The sequence below is a fragment of the Schistocerca serialis genome, chromosome 1, assembly GCF_023864345.2.
Source record: "Schistocerca serialis cubense isolate TAMUIC-IGC-003099 chromosome 1, iqSchSeri2.2, whole genome shotgun sequence".
Classification (NCBI taxonomy): Eukaryota; Metazoa; Arthropoda; class Insecta; order Orthoptera; family Acrididae; genus Schistocerca; species Schistocerca serialis.
The window spans coordinates 1032795049-1032813090 of NC_064638.1; the positions used below are offsets into that span (position 1 = coordinate 1032795049).

The 18042-nt window shown below is 41.6% G+C and overlaps 1 protein-coding gene across 1 annotated transcript in view; it reads left to right on the forward strand.

Annotated features, from left to right (window-relative positions):
- The window catches only part of LOC126458793 (probable E3 ubiquitin-protein ligase HECTD2), a 344272-nt gene that overhangs the window by 291039 nt on the left and 35191 nt on the right, over positions 1 to 18042 (forward strand). Inside the window, exon 10 of the mRNA XM_050095818.1 lies at positions 4680 to 5063. Coding sequence (XP_049951775.1) covers positions 4680 to 5063 — 384 coding nt within the window. The remainder of the gene's footprint in view (positions 1 to 4679; positions 5064 to 18042) is intronic.

The following is an 18042-nucleotide window of genomic DNA, read 5'->3' on the forward strand; positions in this document are numbered from 1 at the left end:
ACTGTGGCCGACCGGTTTTAGGCGCCTCAGTCCGGAACCGCGCTGCTGCTACGGTCGCATGGATGTGTGTGATGTTAGTTAGGTTAGTCAGGTTTAAGTAGTTACTAAGTCTAGGGGACTGATGATCTCAGATGTTAAGTCCCATAGTGCTTAGAGTCATTTGAATTTTTTGTGCTTCGCTTCTGATGACCTCGATGTCGACGGGACGTTTAACCCAAATTTTCCTTTTTTTCACAATTTCTTTTCACCCTCACTGTCAATGTACCACAGATGCTTACGAATTAATATCAGTAACTATATCTCATATAAAATGTTTTAGTATAACAATAATAACTTGCATACATCGCTTTAGCATATTTCACAAAAATGATAATTTACACAATATAAAATCGAAGTGTCCGATCACCATAATCAGCATTTCACTCAGGATGACAACTGTGCACGCAAGTCTGCAGACTATGGATATTTCATCGCTTAACTGTGTTATTTTGATTTCGAGGTAGCAAGAGTCTTTCACTTCATCTGTCTTACTTACAAAGGAATGGTCCAATCCGATATGTCAAAACCTACCCTGGAATTTTTTTGAGCAGGAAGAACAAAGAAATTTTAGCTGTTAAGACACACTGCAAGCATTTTTTAAAAGTTGTTGAAGTTACTGATTTTTGTCGCATAAAGAACCTTTTTGACAGCGATTAGGGCAGCCCTTTCTGCCTAGAGCGCACTCAGCTGTAACAAAAGAGAGTATAGCGCCGCGTAGAGCGATTATTCAGAGTAACGTAAGCGAATTTGAAGCAGCTAAACCATACAAAAAATGTTACATATTATTAATTTTTTGAATAATAAGCAGTTCATATCGACACCTGAATTGTTTGCAGATGTAATTCTTACGAAGGTGACTGGCAGAAAATAAAACTACGTAATGATTGATGTTACATCACAGACGACTTTCGTCGATACTGAGTTTAATTTGTTGAAATGAAATATTTCTTATTAATACACCATTCTATAACAATTCCTGTAGCACAGTTGTTACGATAATTTTTGAATAATGTGAATTTTACTAACAATGAAACAATGTCTTGCTTATTCCCCATAGTTGACAAAATAAAGCGAAGCGTCATTTGAATAACGAAAAGAAACATTTTCCTTACACCACGCACACCTGACGAAAGAAAAATTAATACTTTCAGGCATTTCACAGTAAGGACTAGTCTTATTTAGACACAATTGGGTGGCCTAAGAAATGGTCCTGGTTGTTGCTCTGATTATTGTTAAAGAATAATCAAAATATCCAGGGGTGTACTGCCAGTCTGCAGTGTCCAACGGGCACAATATTTCGGCAATCATACATGTCGCCATCACCAGGTTCGTAAAACGTGGCGCTGGAAAATGAAATTTACTACTACTGTTCTCCCGATAAACCTCAAATTAGTATCGGAAATTTTGTTGTCCGAAAATTTCCTTAAAAATACTTTCACTATCGAAAAATTCTTTACCGAGAGCAACATTGGTTGCTCTGAGTGGAATCTGCATTATATAAAGTCTTTTCATCGTCCTCCTCAAAGACAGAGGTGTCCAGGCCAAGAGTCCAACAAAAGCAATGAATTAATTTCTGTAGCTGGTTAGAGACCGTTTTGAAGAAATGTTAAAAATTATTCTTACCTATTTTCGGATTCTGATAGGTCGTTTATAAGATTCTTGTCATTTCAACAGTCTTTTTCTTATTTGTGATCCTAATATGCCCTGAAGTTCCCGAAAACAGAAACTGTGGAAACAGGAATCCAATCATTACCGTCATTGCTGCATACGAATATGTCATAACATTAGTCGATTGCACAGCCGACTCCGTCTTTTTTCTCCTCGAAATGATAGTGTGGTTTGCTCGAAGTTCTTTCAAGAAACCAGACTCATCGGCGTAAGACACAGCAGATGTGTGGATAACAATAAGCTTCTTCTTCAAGTCAGCTACGAATAAATGGCATCTCCTCTACACCTTTACTTGAAGTAAACATAGTTGTATTGTGACTTCCTATACTGTATGATTTCTTGAATCTGTTTAACCAGGTCGAAGAAGCCTTAAGATCAGCAATATTCATCTTAATTGCGACTTGGATGGGCAGTGTAGCAGATCTTCATCAGTAACGGTGCATTGCCTTTCACAAGCAGCTTCACATGGTTCATATCCCAAGAAAACTCCTATAAAGGAGTGTTGCTTATGTTCTTTATTTAAGTTTAGGGGTTTGTGGTGGTTATTGATGTAGGGTAACGGAAGGCCACCCATTGCAGTAAATCTTTCGGACTGTTTCACTTTTGAAATTTTCATTTTGGCGCATATTTATTACTTCGTGCAAGTCTTTCTTACATTTATACTCTTCACGGTCAGATTTTACGAAGCAAAACCGCGTTAAGCGCAATATTAATTCAGTTTCGCCTCCATTGTTAACAATTATAATAACGCAAAATCGATGATGATTATTATGGATATTAAATGAGTTGCAAATTTGAGTGAACAGTAACTGGGGACAGTTGTTTCAGAAAAAATATCAACTAAAACCGAAACTCGCTTCACAAATTACAATCTCGCCAAGTTGTGTTTTCTGTTTACCGCTGCGTCATCAACCAAGGAAAAGCACTGCCATGTTGTCCATGTACAGGTCCACTACAGCTCCGGTAGGTGAGTACTTTCCTCTAGTCGCCTGGCGAGCTACTTTCTACAAAAAGCATTCATACTTTTAAGTATATCAGTTTCCAAGTTTCTTAGATAATTTACAGAAAATAAAGTTCCATGTAAACACTATTTCTTTTAATTGCTTCCACTTACAGACAGGAAAGACTATGTTCCTGTTACTTGTTTTCCTCATAGTAAGGCCTTATCTTTTCTGTCTTATCTTACCCAACCTTCTGTGATTCTACTTATGAACTGACGAATGTCAGATTAGGTGTTCTCAGCAGGTACAGCCAGCCATTACCTGGTTGGACTGCTCCTTGCAACCGCCCCAGTCCATCTGTGTGTCCAGGCCCTCAAGCGAGCAACTGAAAAGTGTTGTGTTCAATATAGCATGTGATATTCTAGATATTTGTGGACGTTTTCCATGCTACTTTATTTCCCGTAAACTGACTAAGAAATTTAGAAAATGATATACATAAAAGCAGGAATTCTTTTAGTAAAATGTTTTTTTGGAAAATGTCATGAGCACCCATCCCCCTTTTTAGTTCCGCCGCTGGGAGCAGCAGAAATCAAAATCAAAATTGAGGACCACAAGCAGACAAAGTGAAGGAATCTTGCTGCTTTGAAATCAAAATAATACATGATGAACAAATCAAGGAGGATCGATTGGAACATCCAAAGTGGGTATTCCTCCAAAAAAGAAGTGTGCTGTAATCAAACATAGGCCACTGCTGAGAATTTAGTCTGGAACACAGCATTGTATTCAAGCAGAGTCATCCTCCTCTCTGATGTCGAATAAACAATCAAAAAATAAAAAAATTGAATTCAAAGCATGTGCACTTTTTTTTAGCTTACATCACTAGGGATTTGCTGTTAATATTTTTTTTCTTGATGAATATTTTGCTCGTAAGACATTGTAGCTTTCTGAAAGTAGCAATGCTCGTGTCTAGTAGGCATGATCAGGCTGAATAATACAATTTGGACACTGGGCACTTGGTTTCGTATATTTTTCTATAAAATTCCCCATATTAAACTTCGGTCGTAATACAAACGTTAATCAAATGTTTTACATCCAAAGCCAAACGAATTCGCAGTCTAACAGCTCACACCATAACTCGCCAACTTCAAACTCATTACTCCATAACTAAATGCCTCCACTTTCGACAAATGCAAAGATATGGAAATTTTACATAAGTCGATATAATCGATATTTCTAACCAAAGAGGTACACGTAATTAATATTTCGTAGACAAAAGCATGTTTCTATTAATTTCGTCTTTTTGAATAATTATGTAAAAAATAAGTATGAGTTTAATACTGAATCTATCCTTAACTTCACAAGTGTACAAAACTGTGAAGCATATTAGAAATGCAAAAATAATTATGTTCCTCATAAAATAGTTAACTTTATATTAGTATTATGCCTCAACAAGATACATTTACTCATAAGTCCAGAAAATTGTACAATTTGTTTCGGCCTCTTTTGATCGTGATTTAAATTGTAGTGTACCGGATTCTTCTATAGTTTATTAGAAAAAGAGGTTTGTTGAACGGTTCCATTACAAAGTGGGTCATAGACTGTGAGAAAATTGGAAAAGAAGATAAACAAAGTGTTTGAGTGGTGCCGTTACAGAAAGATAGGATACGAAATACAGAGGTTCTCTGCAGATTCAATGAGTAAAGGAATATGTGGAAAATACACACTAGAAGAAGGACCAAGATGATACGACATGTCTTATGATATTAGTGAATAATTTCCGTGGCACTTGTGGGAACTGTAGAAGTAAACAGTTGTAGGGGCAGAGATTGTAATGAATCTAACAAAATAATTGAGGACGTTGGATGTGAGTGCCACTTTGAGATGCAGAGACTGACACGGGAGAGGACATCTGGTGGACCGATAGAAACTAGTCAAAAGACTTATTTAAAAAGAAAAACAGTGCTCATTCTTTAGCGCCCTCAGTATAGATGGTGTGTGCCGGCTCTAATTTCCTCGTTCCCTTCGTTGCAGATCGCCAGCAAGCAGAAGGATCTGAAAAAGAAGCTGAAGGTATCGTTTGTGGGCGAGCCGGGCTTGGACATGGGCGGGCTGACCAAGGAGTGGTTCCTGCTGCTGATCCGGCAGATCTTCCAGCCAGACTACGGCATGTTCGTGTACCACCCGCACTCGCGCTGCTACTGGTTCAGCACGGACCAGGCGGGCGGCCTGCGCGAGTACAACCTGATCGGCGTGCTGATGGGGCTGGCCGTGTACAACTCCATCATCCTGGACCTGCACTTCCCGTCGCTGTGCTACCGCAAACTGCTGTCGCCACCCGTCGTGCCGGCCTCGGACGACGCGTCCGTCGGCGTCGTCTCCCAACTCACCATTGACGACCTCGCCGAGATCATGCCCGTGAGTACTCCACTCCTCTTCCTATTGTTGTTGTTGTGGTCTTCAGTCCCGAGACTGGTTTGATGCAGCTCTCTATACTACTCTATCCTGTGCAAGCTTCTTCATCTCCCAGTACCTACCGAAACCTACATCCTTCTGAATTAGCTTAGTGTATTCACCTCTTGGTCTCCCTCTACGATTTTTACCCTCCACGCTGCCCTCCAATACCAAATTGGTGATCCCTTGATGCCTCAGAACATGTCCTACCAACCGATCACTTCTTCTAGTCAAGTCGTGCCACAAACTCCTCTTCTCCCCAATTCTGTTCAATACCTCCTCATTAGTTATGTGCTCTACCCATCTAATCTTCAGCATTCTTCTGTGGCACCACATTTCGAAAACTTCTATTCTCTTCTTGTCCAAACTATTGATCGTCCATGTTTCACTTCCATACATGGCTACACTCCATACAAATACTTTCAGAAACGACTTCCTGACACTTAAGGCTATACTCGATGTTAACAAATTTCTCTTCTTCAGAAACGCTTTCCTTACCATTGCCAGTCTACATCATTTAATATCCTCTCTACTTCGACCATCATCAGTTATTTTGCTCCCCAAATAGCAAAACTCCTTTACTACTATAAGTGCCTCGTTTCCTAATCTAATCCCCTCAGCATCACCAGACTTAATTCGACTACATTCCATTATCCTTGTTTTGCCTTTGTTGATGTTCATCTTATATCCTCCTTTCAAGACACTGTCCATTCCGTTCAACTGCTCTTCCAAGTCTCTGACAGAATTACAATGTCATCGGCGAACCTCAAAGTTTTTATTTCTCCTCCATGGATTTTAATTCCTACTCCGAATTTTTCTTTTGTTTCCTTTACTGCTTGCTCAGTATACAGATTGAATAACATCGGGGAGAGGGTACAACCCTGTCTCACTCCCTTCCCAACCAGTGCTTCCCTTTCATGTCCATCGACTCTTGTAACTGCCATCTAGTTTCTGTACAAATTGTAAATAGCCTTTCACTCCCTGTATTGTACCCCTTCCACCTTCAGAATTTGAAAGAGAGTATTCCAGTCAACATTGTCAAAAGCTTTCTCTAAGTCTACAAATGCTAGAAACATAGGTTTGCCTTTCCTTACTATTTTCTAAGATAAGTTGTTGGCTCAGTATTGCCTCATGTGTTCCAATATTTGCTATAAGTCTGCTCATTCTCAGGAAAATATGCTGTCAGTGATGTATAATTATGGTCTACAGCTACAGCTATCCTCAGGTGAAGGGTACCTTTTACTGCACTTTTTACGTAAGGCCGCGACCACACACTGGGGCCAATGTAAGCGTCAACAGTATTGGTCCAGTGCGTGGACAGGTGAAATAGCTTTGGAACCAGCGTTGGCCCCAATGTTTGTACGGCTCTGTCGCTTATCGGTATTTCGATTAAACATCAAAGGGCGTTGGGGCGAGTACCGATACCTCGCCTACACATTGGCGCCAACATTGTTTGTTTTTGTTTTCGTTTCGAAACCCGACTTTTTGGTCGCTTGTACTTCCAAGTCAGATATTTGAAAACACATTATCTAAGGAACAGCGGAATAATATGCAAGTTCTTGAGTTTTTGGAACTTTATCAACAATAACTACATTTGTGGAATCCTGCTATGAGGAACCACAAAAACCGAATTGTCACTGCAGGTTCATGGAAATCAAAAAGCTACACAGTTGCAGAATCTCTTTTCGGAATCGTACCTCCTCATGTTATAAATACACGCACGTATCTCAAAAGAAGACTGAATCTTTGTGTATGTGTTTTTATATGTGTTTCGTTAACTATGCTATGTTTCGCGTTCATTGAAGCATTTGTTTACTTGTGCTATAAAGCTTATTTCATCCAAGTCTGCCTGCCGGGTGGCCGAGCGGTTCTAGGCGCTAGAGACTGGAACCGCACGACCGCTACGGTCGCAGGTTCGAATCCTGCCTGGGGCATGGACGTGTGTGATGTCCTTAGGTTAGTTGGGTTTATGTAGTTCTAAGTTCTAGGAGACTGATGACCTCAGAAGTTAAATCCCATAGTGCTCAGAGCCATTTGAACAATCATCCAAGTTCTTGCCCTATCCCTTAAGCCATAGGATGTTACGAGAAATTTGTGATGTTGGAGGATCGTGGGTAGCCAACTGAATTTCTACCGTGCACCTACAAAACACATGAAATGCGCCAATGTCAGTCCCTACAAAACGAAAAACTTCATACGAGGGCTTGCTGAAGAGTAGTGCCTCCGAATTTTTATTGTGCTCTCAATACCGGTTGAGAGATTACATATCACGCAGATTACTCGATAGACTTTCCCGCTTCGCTGACGCAAATCCAAACCCCCTGCCGCTAGAGGGCTCCGAGTTGTAATGTGTAACTCCGTGGTGTGTAACGTAACTGCTACGCCAGTACATGAGAAACAGCGTATTGTAATCGCGTTTCTAACTGCAAAAAACTTCATCCACATTTGGAGCAACCTCTCTTCCAACATGTCAATGCCAGGCCACACACCAGCGCTGCGAAACCTGCAACAGACAGCTTGGGTTCACTGGCGTGGGTGAATCCTCCATACAGTCCCGACTTGCCCTATCCGATTTTCACTTGTTTCCACAATTTAAAGAACACCTTCGAGGACTTCGCTTTGATAGTGATGAAGCGGTAAAAGCGAAAGTGAGGTTTTGACTACGTCAACAAAGTCAAACATTCTGCAGTTACGGTGTCAACAAACTGGTCTTCGTTGGAAGCAATGCGTTCGTCGCCAGAGTGACTATTCTGAGGAACAAATATTTAGACATGAGGGATAAAGATGTATAATGTTAATGAAGTTTCTTTTATTCAAAAAGCTTGAAGAGTTTTCACATAAAAAATTCTGAGGCATTGCTTTTCAGCATGACCTCGTAATTGATAAATAAAGATAAATGTCAGCATATGATGGCTACACAGTTTTCATACTGCAAACGTAAACACCAATAGTAGCATCGCTGTGAAAAACACTTTGTAATAAACAAATAAATGAAGAATAGGTAAACCATGCACTGTAAGCGTTTCACTTACGTTTCGTTGCCTGGTGCCCCACGTCAGAAAGACCTACGGGTAAGTGTGGTGCGTGAAAATAAGACGTCGTGGATGAATGACTCCTCTGAAAAAGGTTGACTAAGTCTGAAAACGCAAGGGGCCGGGATGGGGGAGGGGGGAGTGCTTGGAATTTTCGCACGGGGTGGCAGAATGCCTGGAACTGGAACTGTGTACATCGGTAGTCGTTTTGCAAAGTTTGGATCTATGTAACGAACAGATGATTAGCTAATTCAGCAAAAAGCTAGTTTAGCTACGTAGTGTCTTAAGTATTAATTTCATAAACTTACAGTCAACCAACAACTACGTCCTATATTCGACTCGCTGGGTGGGCTACGGTGTAATATACAAAGGGGTCCAAAAAAATGTATCCACTGTTTAAAAGTCCATAACTTGCAAGCTAATTGACGGAGTTGTCTCATTTTTGGTGAAAATGTAGCTTAAAGTCCAACTTAAAGATATCTCTGTAGGTGTTCGAAATGATCACCATTAACATCCACACAAAAACGATGCCGCCGAACTGCAGCACGAACTACTGCCTACAACGTGTTCAGTTGGATATTTGCGCATGAATGTACGATGGATTCTCGAAGTTCATCCAATGTGCGTGGCTTTTGTCGATAAACGACGTCCTTTAGTGTTCCCCACAGGTAAAAGTCCAGAGGAGTTAGGTCTGGGGAACGTGGTGGATACTCCACAGCACCTCTACGGCCTATCCATCTTCCTGGTAAGTTTTCGTCGAGATACGCCCTAACACGGTTTTGGTAGTGGGCTGGGGCACCATCTTGTTGAAAGTAAACTCTTCCGTCTCCGTACAAGTCTCGGATGGCAGGTAAAATGGATGTCTGAAGCTTCTGAAGGTACACCTCACCGGTAACTGTGCCGTCAAAGAAGAATGGCCCAATCAAGCATCGGTAAGACAACCCACACCACACATTTACTCCTGGCAAATTCACGCCTTTGTCTACATGGACGTTCGGATTTTCGGCGGCCCAGTAGATGCAATTGTGGCGATTTACTGTACCATTGAGTCTGAACTGTGCCTCATCAGACCACACAATCATCTCTGCAAACTCTTCATCGTTGCGCACCATGTTAGTAAACCACTCGCAGTACTCGATTCTACGATCTGGGTCGTCCTCGTTCATTGCGTGTAGCAATCGTGGGATGTAGCACTTCCACTTTGCTGTCTTCAAAATTCGCTGAACTCTTGAGCGACTCACTCCAGTTTCACGGGCACACTGTCTCACAGACTTCCGTGGTGAGCGAGTGAATTGTTGTAACACACGACTGGAGTTAGCTGGACTTGTTACTGTTACATGTCGTCTAGATCGTTGTTTGTGTACATCTTTAAGACAGCCTTCGGCTTCAAATTTGTGTCGAACGCGACGAATCGTTAAACGTGTCGGTGGCTCTGTTTGATACTCATTTCGCCATTGCCGTTGAACCTCATTAATGTTTTCGTACTTAAAATACCACTTCAAAACTGTCTTCCTTTCATCGAATGTAAGCCTTGCGCAAGCCATGTTTACTCGAGTAACTAGGTGCAACTAAGAACAGAACACTGACTATCTGGCGAATGTCATCTGACAAAACAAAACAACGCAATACAGCGCTTGTGTGGCGATTGCCGGAACTACAAAATATTTCACTACCAAAGATGAGACAACTCCGTCAATTAGTTTGGAAGTTATGGACTTTTAAAGAGTGGATACATTTTTTTGGACCCCTCTGTATTTGAAATGAGAGTCAGAGTTTCCGTATTTTATTCGCATAACACAAAGTTTAATTCAAATTCAGATTTAACCATATGCCACATAATATTTACATCAATTTTTAGAACACTGTTCTCTTGATTCTGTTCGCTGAAGCTTATGGATTACCCACAGCTCCTACTAATTTTGGAATTTTTCTGCATTGACTGTATCTTTGGTATCCGAAAGGGTGTACTAAACCACACCAAGACCGATCCTAAACTGAATTTTCTAATCGGTGTCTTCTTACTCTAAATGTCACGCCGTAGATAGTCTGAGACTGGTTTATTTGTATGTATGTGTAACAGTCATTTCCGACCATCTTCTTTTACATTTTTTCGTTTTTTACTTCGCAGTAACAAAATATAATTATTCATGTCCAAAACCGCAAATGTACCAGCCGCGATCTCTCCGTCTGACATGATTAAGTTGGCTCTGTACGAATTCAACTGAATGTTGGTTCCAATGCGTGGGCAGTGTCCCATAACTACTGTACAGTGTTGGTGCCAATGTTAGCACAAATGTACGAACAAGAGAAAGGTTTTTTTCTGTAAGATTCATGATTAGTGCTCGGGAAAATGTAACTGCTTATACACTTCTGTGGGATGTGTTATTTATCTGTATGATCCTTACAGAAATGATATACAGGATGTCTCACGTAATTTTGGCATCTACAAGAACTACGCTAATTTTCATGTGGTTTTCGTGGCACCACACAAAATCCACTTCGAGATCATGGTCAGAATCCACACATTCTAAGCGACGTGTGTTGCAAAAGACAAATTATGCGATACATAGCTACATGGTTTTACTGAGAAATGTTTGTTGTATACCTGCATCAATCCTCAGTATTGCTACACTGTTAAATTAGTTTGAATTGGAGGTCACCAGCCCTGCTTTAACCCATGAGATATCGCTGAAATTTACACTACTCACATATCACCAATAAATGCACTGTAGCAATCCAACAACTTTCAGAAAACTCTCAGATCCGACCACTAGATTGGAAAACGGTCACCTCTGTCAGTCACTTCTCCATCTCCATCCGGTTTCTAGCAACTCCCGGTGACAGTCTTCCCCATAAATAAAACAAGATAACAATTTAATGTCAAATAAAAAGGAAAAAATCACACTTCAGGTTTCCTTGGAAACAAATGGAATTTATTGTCTTCTTAGACATTGCCAAGTCCACTTTGTTCATTATACACAACCTCGAGTTAGCAAATGGTTCAACATTCTGCTATGCGGCCTGCTCAAACTGAGCTATGCCCAGTGTGCATGCTAACTTCAGTGAAACACTTGACTAACAAACTGGTAGAAAAACATAAAACACTTGCGAATCTTTTCCAGGCGAACTGGCAGAACAACTTTATTGAGCACTGAGGATCACTCACCGAACATTCTTAAACTATGCGCTCCGTCCCACAGTGCCACAGGACCTATAACTCATCTCCTATCCTCTCGACGTCTGCTGGCTGAATTTCAATTTCTCATACTCAAAAACCACAAAATTGTTTTAACATCGAGGCCCCTTAGCCAACCAGCCACCAGACCAAGAGTTAAGCACTGACACTGGCGAACTCCCTTTCACACTAATAAACCTACTCTGCAAGGTGGTAAATTCTGCCAGGGATTTTGAAAAGTTTCTTTCCAAAAGCTGCTGGATAACACGTGGCATCACGGAAAGTCACAAGGCCTTCAGCCAGCCCAGTATGCCCAGACTGCTCACATTTAGAAGAATTCAGGGAAAGCTGAGCCATTCTTTCCAGGCTGAACAAGGCCAGTTCCCCCATACCGGAAATTGACTCTGGTGTCCACAATTGCCAATAGATGAACCCAAGGCTGTGGCTGGGAATAATATATAGAAACCCATTCATAGAAAGGTCATTTGGCACCAAAAGTCCTGTCTACGTACTCTAAGGAAAATCTCTTCACTGACATATTCCAATAAGTACTATCCTCACTAGTAGTTTTTGAAATTTGGAAATTTGTCGTAAGGACCAAACTGCTGAGGTCATCGGTCCCTAAGCTTACGCACTACTTAATCTAACTTAAACTAACTTACGCTAAGGACGACACATACACCCATGCCCGAGGGAGGACTCGAACCTCCGTCGGGGGCAGCCGCACGGACCGTGACAAGGTACCTCAGACAGCACGGCTACCCCGCGCAGCTGGGTTTTGAAATAGAACTACAGTACTTCTGGCCGCCTTGCGCTCCACGGATGATTCTTGCTAACGTTGAGAGGAGACCATCACAGATGTATTGATACACATTTTTCGTATCACGACCGGTTCTTTCCAAAGAAAATCGTCAGTTTATGCTGCAAACAGTCTTCATAAGAAATCCTCGCATAGTTGGATTAATATCATGACTTAAGAAGTGTGGTTATCTTACGTAACGTTAAAGACCAATTCTGGAACCTGTCCCGGCTGCACAGTTTCTGTTCATAGTGGCGTACTGCAGACGTGTGGGAAGTACGATGTTCAAATGGCCACAACAGCACAAAAATCCTCATATTCAATGAATTTGCACCCCGAAATTTCTTGTCAGATCTTCGTAAGAGTAATATCAGTGATTTTGTCACATGCAGATCAGATAATCTTGTGCAAAAAATACCAGGAATTATCATATGCAAGGTATTTCTGTAAATGCAGAGCCATCAAATGGTTGATCACACTTCATGTAAATGTTTCTTTAAAGTCTCATATGCTTGCATGAAATAAACAAAGTTAAATATGATGTTTTAATAATAGTTGAAACTTATTTCATTGGCTGTGTAACACTGGAAGGTGAACACACTATCATTTTTAAATATCTTCCTGTACTTCCCTTACATTCATTGACTTGAGAATGTGATAGTATCTCTTGCTTCCAAATATACTGCCTGCCTGCCACTCTCTCATCGGATGCGTGGTAGCAGCAGCTGACACAGACTCTTTCGTTCCCGTCATACGTCCCGGTCAGCGTCGATAACGAAGCTGCACGAAGCACATAAGTACGCCACTGGGCACCATCTAGACCCTTACCGTCTCGTGCAGAAATGAATACTATTTTTGACTATTTCTCCAATTTTAAAGTCATTTCAATTCCGACTATAAATGGCTCAAGAAGAAAGAGTTGCATGGATACAGGTATTTTGACAACGTTTGAAGGAAGAATTGTGGAAAATAAAAATGGAACGATGGAAGCAATTCGTGGAGGCTAAGTTAGAAACCGATCCCTACGGTGTACCATATAAAATAGTCTGCTAGAAAATATGATCACCATACAATCTTGTCCACTCTCAGAAGGAATGATGGAACGGTAACAGAAAGTTGGAAAGAGTCAGCTGCCCTGCTAATGGAAACACTACGACGGAGAAGAAGGCGAGACAGATGATCAGCGTAGGTTACGGGAAATGTTATGCGAAGAACATAGGAACAATAAACTTGTGTACCCCTTCTCACAAGAAGAAACAGAAAAATCTTCAGAGCCGGACAGGATCCCTGCAATAGTAATACTGGGTGTACATAAAGTCTGGGAACACTTTCAATTATTTATTGAACAAGAACTAAACATTGCACAGATGTCATACGTATTGCATTTTGAAGAGAAACTCTGAATTTTTTACAAACATTCGATATGCGAACAATGAGTGACCCAGTAGATATTATATTGAAATAGAATTCTTGCCATACCTGCATACCCGTCCCAGCATGGTATCGTCGACTGTGGCAGTCGCTTCCTGTATTTTCTCCCGGAGCTCTGCTACAACACGTGGTAGAGGCGATACATACACCAGATCTTTATTGTGTCCCCACAGAAAAAAGTCACATGGTGTGAGATCTGGTGATCGGGAAGGCCATTCCATGAAACAGCTGTCCCCTTTTGTAGCACGGCCGATCCATCAATGCGCCAGCTCCGTGTTCAGGTACCCACGAACTTCAAAATGAAAATGAGGTGGAGACGCATCCTGCTGAAAGATGAACAGAGAGTTTGACTGCATTTGAGGCATCAGTCATTGCTACAACATGTCTAAGTAGGAATATCCAGTGACAGTACTCTCGGCGAAGAAGAATGGCCGATACAGTTTTCAACATGACAAGGCACAAGAAACATTTACCTTTGGGGAATCATGCTCAAATTCAATGCTTTTGTGTGGATGCTTTGTACCCCAGATTCGACAATTATGCCTGTTCACTTTCCCATTGGTGTGAAAAGTGACTTCGTCGCTAAAAATTAAGCGATCAACAATGCCATCTCCATCCTCTTTCAGTTGTTGCAACTGCAAACAAAATTCAAAACGCTTGTCTTTGTCGTCGTCATTGAGCTTCTGCACTAGCTCCAATTTGAATGGTTTCATAGACAGCTTCTGTCAAAGGACTTTCAACACTATCATTGGAGCCATTTCGAGTTCACAGGATGCACGACGCACCGATTTCTTTGGACTCCTTATGGATGTCTCTCGCACGCACTCCACATTCACTTCACTCACACTGCGACGTCCGCTTCTCTTTCCCGGGCACAAGCAACCATCGTAACGAATTTGTTGTGCCAGTGGTAAATGGCCTTCCTTGTTGGTGGCTCCTTACCGTACTTGCTTCTAAACATCCGCTGAACAGCTGTAGCACACTTGTTTTTGTCGAACTCCAACACACAGAAAGCTCGCTCAGCACCTGATCTCGCCACGTTTGCGACTAGCGCTGACTGTCGGCAAATTACCAAACTACACTGTGGCGGTATACATGAAAAAAAAAAAAAGCCTTTCAGGGTTCTCTTCAAAATGACATGTATTATATCTGTACAATGTTTGGTTGTTGTGTAATACACAATTGAAAGTGTTCCTGAACTTTATGTACACCCTGTACAAGCCTTATGTGACCAATTAGATAGTTATTTGTGCGATCTCTACAATGAGTGTCTTATGCAAGGAAGGGTCCCTGCAACGTGAAAGAACGCTGAAGTGGTAATAATCAGTAAAAGACAAGGTAAAGATCCAATGACACCCAAATTCTACAGCCCAATTTTTATTTTGATCATTCTTGGCAAGATATCTGAAAAAATATTATGCAAAAGATTAGAAGATCACAAACTGTTACACAGGATGAGCCCTCATCCGTACAGGTTTAGAAGAGGCAAGTCAAATGAAGACGCAATAACAAGACGATTTCGCTAGCGACAGATACTCTTTCTATGTACGCTCTAGCGATGATGATTGATATTGCTGGCACTTTCGATAACCTATGGTGGCCGTCTTTCTTTGGTCGCCTTAGGGATTTGGATTGTCCAGAAGCGCTGTATAATTGCCTGAGAGATTATTGCCAAGGGTGACATGCTTCTTCAACATGCCCAGAAAAGAAATGAACGAAGACAATAACAAAAGGCTGTCCACATGGATCAGTGCGTGGTCCAGAGTTTTGGGAAGTAGCACTGGAGCTCGTACTACAGAAGTTACATGACAGCAGTAACATAAACGGTCTGGTGGCATTTGCAGATGATGTGCTGTTCGTTGTAACTGGTGACTCCATAAGAATTATACAAGACAAATGTCATGCGGACCTACACGAACATGAGGGCTGGTGTCAAAATGTTAAATTATGGCAATACTGACCTTACGACATATCTTAGAAGAAAGGTTAAGGAAAGGCAAATCTACGTTTCTAGCATTTGTAGACTTAGAGAAAGCTTTTGACGATGTTGACTGGAATACTCTCTTTCAAATTGTAAAGGTTGCAGGGGTAAAATACAGGGAGCGAAAGGCTATTTATAATTTGTACAGAAACCAGATGGCAGTTACACGAGTCGAGGGGCATGAAAGGGAAGCAGTGGTTGGGAAGCGAGTGAGACAGGGTTGTAGCCTCTCCCCGATGTTATTCAATCTGTATATTGAGCAAGCAGTAAAGGAAACAAAAGAAAAGTTCGGAGTAGGCATTAAAATCCATGGAGAAGAAATAAAAACTTTGAGGTTCGCTGATGACATTGTAATTCTGTCAGAGACAGCAAAGGACTTGGAAGAGCAGTTGAACGGAATGGACAGTGTCTTCAAAGGAGGATATAAGATGAACATCAACAAAAGCAAAACAAGGATAATGAAATGTAGTCGAATTAAGTCTGGTGATGGTGAGGGAATTAGATTAGGAAATGAGACACTTAAAGTAGTAAATGAGTTTTGCTATTTGGGGAGCAAAATTACTGATGATGGTCGAAGTAGAGAGGATATTAAATGATGTAGACTGGCAATGGCAAGGGAAGCGTTTCTGAAGAAGAGAAATTTGTTAACATCGAGTATAGCTTTAAGTGTCAGGAAGTCGTTTCTGAAAGTGTTTGTATGGAGTGTAGCCATATATGGAAGTGAAACATGGACGATTAATAGTTCGGACAAGAAGAGAATAGAAGCTTTCGAAATGTGGTGCTACAGAAGAATGCTGAAGATTAGATGGGTAGATCACATAACTAATGAGGAGGTATTGAATAGAATTGGGGAGAAGAGGAGTTTGTGGCACAACTTGACTAGAAGAAGGGATCGGTTGGTAGGACATGTTCTGAGGCACCAAGGGATCACTAATTTAGTATTGGAGGGCAGTGTGGAGGGTAAAAATTGTAGAGGGAGACCAATAGATGAATACATTAAGCAGATTCAGAAGGATGTAGGTTGCACTAAGTACTGGGAGATGAAGAAGCTTGCACAGGATAGAGTAGCCTGGAGAGCTGCATCAAACCAGTCTCAGGACTGAAGACAACAACAACAACAACCGCACAAAACAACATGCCTCCTGCTGAAAGGGAACATAGTGAGAAACTCTCAGGTAAAATTAAATAATGTAACGATTAGGAGAAGCGCAGTAACGAGATATCTAGGGGTGTTTCTGGACTAACGTCGTAATTTTGCACATCATATAGAGGAAGCAGGCAGAAAAGGTACAAGCGCGATGAATAAAGTTATAACCATTGCAAATAGGCAATTTGGGCTTCCCTTGAGAACTATTAGAGTATACTACCAATCTATATAAGCATCAGTCGTAGGATATGGTGCGAGCGTCTTGACTCGTAGACTGCAGCTAGTGTAGCCAGCCTCAATAGTGAGAAGAGTTCAACGAGGCATGCTACTATGATTAATGGGGGCCTATGGAACTACCATGAAAGATGCTTTGTTAGTAATTCTATGAATATGCCCACTGGACTTGGATATTAGGAGAAAAGGGGGGCGTTTTACGGATTAAAGAAAGCCATTCAAATGGAAGTACGAAGGGTGCGTGGAACTGAGGCCAGTTCCAAAAATTGGTTCAAATGGCTCTGAGCACTATGTGACTTAACTTCTGAGGTCATCAGTCGCCTAGAACTTAGAACTAATTAAACCTAACTAACCTAAGGACATCACACACATCCATGCCCGAGGCAGGATTCGAACTTGCGACCGTAGCGGTAACGCGGTTCCAGACTGAAGCGCCTAGAACCGCACGGCCACACCGGCCGGCCCAGTTCGAAAAAGGCAATAAAAGATCACGTATTACAACTATGACAAAATGAATGGGACACTTCAGGCACTGGCAGGAGAACATACGAATTTCTCCCTAACGTCAGGAAGAGATTAAAAATCAGATTTCTTAACCCATCTAATGCATTGCCTGACTGGCCATGGCCCTTATGCCACGTATCTATACAAAATCAAAAGACATATGAGTGATAGCTGCGCCTGCGGCAGTGTGGGCACACCAGAACACGTACTATGGAACTGCGCTCTCTATGAAGATGCAACGGGTAATAGACTTCAGGTATTAAGGATGTTGGATCCCAAAGCAGCACTAAGGAGCGAGTCGATTTGGCGCATCTTGGTCGATACTGTAGCTGCAGTATCAAGGAAGGCCAAGGAAGACTTCAAGAGGCATTCAACCGTAAGTCATCATGCTTCCGTCCAAGCAAGACAACATACTCTGAAGATGGAGGGAAGATGTCTGAGGTTGGCGACCACCGAGTGAAATACTCGGGGAGGCAGCACCAGTGAAAGCCAAGACTCGACTGCCAGCTGGAAAGGTCCTTTCAACCGTATTTTTCGATCAGCGAGGCGTTTTGCTGATTGATTTTTTGCATACGCGACGCACAATCAATGCTGCTCACTACTGCGAACTGTTGAACAAGGCGAGAGTTGCATATCGCCG